This window comes from Ailuropoda melanoleuca, chromosome 2 (genome assembly GCF_002007445.2).
Source record: "Ailuropoda melanoleuca isolate Jingjing chromosome 2, ASM200744v2, whole genome shotgun sequence".
In the NCBI taxonomy this organism is placed as follows: Eukaryota; Metazoa; Chordata; class Mammalia; order Carnivora; family Ursidae; genus Ailuropoda; species Ailuropoda melanoleuca.
The window spans coordinates 169,449,530-169,455,529 of NC_048219.1; the positions used below are offsets into that span (position 1 = coordinate 169,449,530).

Genomic DNA, 6,000 nt, shown 5'->3' on the forward strand with positions numbered 1-6,000 from the left:
CTGGGTATACATCCAAAGGAATTGGATCTCACAGGATCCCACAGAGATATCTCTGCTCCCATGTTTATTGCAGCATTACTTATAATAGCCAAGATGTGGAAACATACTAACTGTCCGTCAATAGATGAATGGATTAAGAAGATGCAGTGTGTGTGTGTGTGTGTGTGTGTATACACATATACCTGTNATGTGTGTGTGTGTGTGTGTGTGTGTGTGTATACACATATACCTGTATATATGCATATACATATACACATATATATGCATACACACTGAAATCTGAAAAAGACAAACTCAGAGAAACAGTAGAATGNGTGTGTGTGTGTATACACATATACCTGTATATATGTATATACATATACACATATATATGCATACACACTGAAATCTGAAAAAGACAAACTCAGAGAAACAGTAGAATGGTGGTTACCAGGGGTTGGGGAGAGGGGAAATTGAGGAAAGTTTGGTCAACGGGTAAATACTTCTAGTTACAAGATTAACAAGTTTGGGATCTAATGTACAGCATGGTGATTATAGCTAATAAAAATGTATCCTATATTTGAATGTTACTGAGAGTAGATCTTATATGCTGTCTCCACAAAAGAGAAATACTACATGACGTGACGTGACAGGATGTGACATGACATGACATGATGAAAATGGTAGCTAATACTATGGTGGGAATAATTTTGCAACTTAGAAATGTATCAAATCAACAGTTATACTCATTACATTTACACAAGGCTACGTGTCCATCATCTCTCAATAAAGCTGAGGAAAAAAATAATGTATCATAATTGCCACTGTGCCCAATTAGCTAGAGATTTGCCAGGCACCGAGGAGTGCATAGAGCACATGAACCCGAGGCTGACTTAGGAGGAGGGGCTACCTGCAGGAGTGAATGTGGTGTGAAAGAGAGAGGGCACTAGAGGAGACAACCCAAGTTCTAATCCCAGCCCTTCCCTGAACTTGTTGAGTGATCAAGGCCCAAAGTCTCATGGGTAAAATGAGAATAGTAAGCTAGGTGTTTGGTAAGGTCCCTTGAAGCATCATCAATATCGAGTCCCCTGAGTTTAACTTCAAATGTCAATGCCCCTTGAGGCTCTAGAGATCTGTTTAGGAGTTCGGTCAGTTTTTGTTTTGTTTTTTTTAATAATTTTTTTTATTATATTATGTTAGTCACCATACAGTACATCCCTAGTTTTTGATGTAAAGNGTCTGTTTAGGAGTTCGGTCAGTTTTTGTTTTGTTTTTTTTAATAATTTTTTTAATAATTTTTTTTTTATTATATTATGTTAGTCACCATACAGTACATCCCTAGTTTTTGATGTAAAGTTCCATGATTCATTACTTGCGTATAACACCCAGTGCACCATGCAATACGTGCCCTCAGTCAGTTTTTAGTTACATATTAATGATAACCTTTCAGTTCTTTCATTTCTAGTGAACTCACATTTTGAGATTTTTACTCTTTAACCACATGACTTTGTGCATGCTGTTCCATTGATATCTCAGTGGAAAGGTGGAAGGAAAGAAGGAAGAGAGGAAAAGGAGGGGAGTTTGGTGACTATTTTTTGTTTTTGCCCTTTCAGTCTCTTATTTTATTCACATTTTCTGCAAAATGATCTTGCACTACTATAGAATAAAGACTTATTGTTTGATGAGCTCAGCTCGTAAATATTTTAAATTTACCCCCAAAAGAACATGGTTATTGTTAACAGCGATCTCCTCCTTCGTGTTTTTCTAGATTTGGAAAGAAGAAAGATGATAGGGGTGGCAAGGCTGAGCAGAAGGGCGCTCTGAAGCATGGCGGCCTGCGGGAAGAAGAGCTGGAAAAAATGAAAGAAGAACGTGAAAGGTGAGTAGAAATGCTGAGCTCCTTATTTTGTTCGGGTCCATGGCCTGTGTTTCATTGGGTTGTTGCATCCATCAGCTGGAGAAATTTTATTTTAAGAAGCATAGAGTTTGATACAGAAGGAAAGCTACCTGATATAAAAAGGAATCTGCCTTCCTGGGGAATTTTTATTATATTTGGAGAAGAAATTAACTTTATGTTTTTATTATATCAGTACTTATAATTCCAAAATATGCTACCCCAGTTTTGACTGTCAATGTATATTTTCCCTATGGTTTAAACAATGAGTTTTTTTTTTTTTAATAAAAAGGTCATTTTGATGTTGATGTTTAGAACTATCAGATTTCCGTAGTCTGTTCCTAATTTCTGTCAAGCTGTTGTATGCCTTCTTAATTTTATTCTGCTAAATCCATTTGGAGGGTGTAATTTGAGAAGTGCATGTCCTTCATTTTTAAAAAGCCAGTGTCTTTTATTAGGCTATCAGCAAGTTGCGAAGTTATGTCGCCCATCTGTTAAAGGGCCGGTTTCGTTTACTGAAATAATGACAGTTTGCAAGGGCTGAATTCTCCTGTTTGAGGAGCTTCACGTTCCATTTGGACAAGAGGCCCTTCACTTATCTTTGAGGTTAACTCTGGCACTTACCCCAAGTCGATGTGTAAATGTCTGATTATGAAACATGTAATTGAATATTCATATTTCTCCTGAAAGTTCTTCACCTTCACAACTAAATGGAGCTTGGAGAAAGACTGGGATTGTGACAAAACCAGCATATAATTTTAAGTACTTGATTCTGACTTCATTGTGCATGAAGTCACATTTGTCCAACTTGTTACTTGCTTATTAGTAACAATAGTCCTTGTAGTTTTTAGAGTCCATTCTTGTACGTATTTTAATACTCTAGTAATGTGTACTAAGAAGATCACACTCATTCATCCTGTTTTCTAGCGCAGAGCAGGCTGCATATCTACTGTTAACCTTTGACTCCTGTCTTGCCTTTTCCCATTGAGAAGGCTGACTTTATCAATAGCGAGGGAAGAAACCCTATTTAATCCTTTCTGATTTTATTTTTTTTTAAGATTTTATTTATTTGAAAGAGAGCAAGTGAGTGAGAGAGCATGAGGAGGGGGAGAGGGAGAAGCAGACTCCCTGCTGAACAGGGAGCCCAGTGCAGGGCTCCATCCCAGGACCCTGGGATGGTGACCTGAGCCGTAGGCAGTCCCTTAACCAACTGAACCATCCAGGCGCGCCGAGTCCTGTCTCATTTTAAAGAGATTGATAAGCTCTTGGTTCCAGGGTCACTGGAACAGTTAAAAGGAAATCAAGTGCTTAATATTGTTGTTGACTATTCACCTGACAGAGCTGCCCCAAACTACGGAAGATAATTCTCCACCATAGCCCAAGATTCAGTAATCCTGTAATGTAAAATATAATTCAGGCGAAGATTTTAATGCGTATCTTGGCAAAGACAACTGTGTGGTGAGTCCACATCACAGATCTTTGCTGCTCCCCTGATTTCACTTACTGAAGCACCACATCCCTGCCTCATCCTCAGGAAACTGAGCTGTTTGCTAGAATGCAGACTTCACATTTTTTGTAGCTCAGTACTTGCTTGGGGTTGGGAGGCTTGACTCTTAGTAGCTAGGGAACTCTGTGCCAGCTAGAAAATTGATAACCCATAAAATAAGGTGGGTTGTCTTTAAGCAAGAGTTCATTTCCTTTCTGGTGTTGCCTTAAGGAAGCAGGTGCCTGAGGGAGTTTTGTTGTTAAAAGCAGGGCTGTAAATTCACCTCAGCTGGCTATAGAGGCTTCAGGTCCAATTTTCTTAAAATAGGTCTGGTCAAAGTATTGAAAGAACTGTACCATTAGCCTCCACTTAGGCCACTTCCCACACATGAACACGTAAAACACATCTGATACGGGTTTCTTAGAGACAACGTCGTCTCAGTCAGGGGAGAGGGGAAGAGGCTGCAGGGGTTGACTTTATGGTTGGGCGCTACAGAATTAATGACCAAGAACATTTCAGCAGCTCGGTAGCAGAGGGCCGCAGAGGGTGGGGGTGGAGGCTCAGCATCTGGCCTTCCTCCCAACCCTAGCGTCCCAATCCTTGGTTCTCCATCATCCCTAGGAAACTAGCTCACAACCCTTAAAGAACTCAGTGAGTGTATCACTCTGTGACATGGCCATGGGAAAAAAATAGAATAAAATAAGAAACAGTGTATGAAAGTTCACAAAGTTGTCTTTTTTCCTAATGCCTTTAGAATTTGTTACCTTAAGATGATTCAAGCTGTCCTATTGCTTATTTGCCTCATCCTAGCTGTCACAGGTATAATAGTGTTTCATTCACATCACCCTTCTTCAAAGGATTTAAAGTACTTAAATAAGATATATATTGTACAGACCTGGAGCCAGCTCCTGTCAGCTTATGAGAAGAATTTTGGGAGCTGGTTGTTAAACCACTGGTAGCTTGGCATTGGTCACAGTGGGAGTATTTACACCATAGAAATTGGCAAATGCGATAAGTTGGGTTTGTTTTCTCAAAAAGCCAGTTGATCAACATACCACTGAGGGTTTATACCAACTCTGTTTAGTGTATAACCAGGAGTAAATTATCCAATATTTTAAGACTAAATAAAAAAGATTCATCCAAATCAAACCATATGACTTCTTCTCTCTGTGTTTCGCAAAGTGTAGTCCGTAGACTGCCTGCATCAAAATGAGTCACATGGAAAGCTTGTTAAAAATAAAGATTCTTGGGGCGCCTGGGTGGCACAGCGGTTAAGCATCTGCCTTCGGCTCAGGGCATGATCCCGGCGTTCTAGGATCGAGCCCCACATCAGGCTCCTCCGCTATGAGCCTGCTTCTTCCTCTCCCACTCCCCCTGCTTGTGTTCCCTCTCTCGCTGGCTGTCTCTATCTCTGTCAAATAAATAAATAAAATCTTTAAAAAAAATAAAATAAAAAATAAATAAAAATAAAGATTCTTAAGTCCCACACCAGACTTGCAGAATCAGAATCTTGGAACTTGGAGCCCAGGAATCTGTATTTAATAGGCAAGCCCAACATAATTCTTCAGTATTCTAAAGTCTGAGAACCTTTGACCAAAAGGGCCAGGATTTGGCTGGAACATTAAACTAGCCTTATCCTATGAAAAATGACACACAGATTTTTTTCCCAAGAGGATTGGAATAAGCCAGTCTACAAATATTGTCCTCTTTCTCATGTGCCCTCTACAAAGCATCCAACCTTATTGGCATATTTTTTTTGCCAACAAGAGACAAACCCTTGGCAGTGCTTACTCACCTATGTGAGTTTGGATTGCTTACCCCCTGTACCACCCATGCACACAAAACTTACAAACACAGTAAGTTCATTAAGAAAAGTTTGGAGACATAAAAAAGCATGAAGAAGACTAGCATGATCATGCTTAATTCCATAACAATTATTAATATTGTTATGATCTTTTTACTATGTATATATTTTCTTTGAAACTTGATATCTATGCTGTGTATATACTGTCTCACTTTTTCCATAGCATTATATTGTGAGCATTTCCCCATGTCATTAATGTTTTGAAAATATGCCATTTTGATGACTGTCTGATATTTGTGAGATCAGTATACCATAATTTATTTATCTTCTATTGTCAAACATTTAGTCTGTGTTTCCATTTTTCACTCTTTCAAATAATATTTTGATGAGCATCCAGATATGAGTCCTTATAGATGACCTCTTAAATCATACGGTTCCTGTTGGAAAGTTGAATTTCCTTGTAACTGCTTTACCCAGGAATTAATTGAATCTCAACTCTAAATTTTAGGATTATATTATCCCTCTTCATTCCTCCCATTATTTTTCTTATGATTTCCATATCTCTTTTACTGTATATTTAATTCCTGATAAGGAATTGTTTTGGTGTCATATATGAATAACATGTTCATAGCTATAGCTATGAAAAAGTCAAAAAAAAAAAGTCATAAGAGGTGGACTGAATTATAAGATTAAATTGATGGGTAGTAAGGAGGGCACGTATTGCATGGTGCACTGGGTGTTATACGCAACTAATGAATCATCGAACTTTACATCAGAAACCAGGGATGTACTGTATGGTGACTAACATAATACAATAAAAAAACATTAAAATAAAAA

General features: G+C 38.4%; 1 protein-coding gene across 1 annotated transcript in view; it reads left to right on the forward strand.

The window, feature by feature from the left end:
* Positions 1-6,000, forward strand: part of PARD3B (par-3 family cell polarity regulator beta) — a 1,011,045-nt gene that overhangs the window by 810,677 nt on the left and 194,368 nt on the right. The window contains exon 19 of the mRNA XM_034655034.1: positions 1,748-1,858. Within this exon, the coding sequence (XP_034510925.1) occupies positions 1,748-1,858 (111 nt within the window). The remainder of the gene's footprint in view (positions 1-1,747; positions 1,859-6,000) is intronic.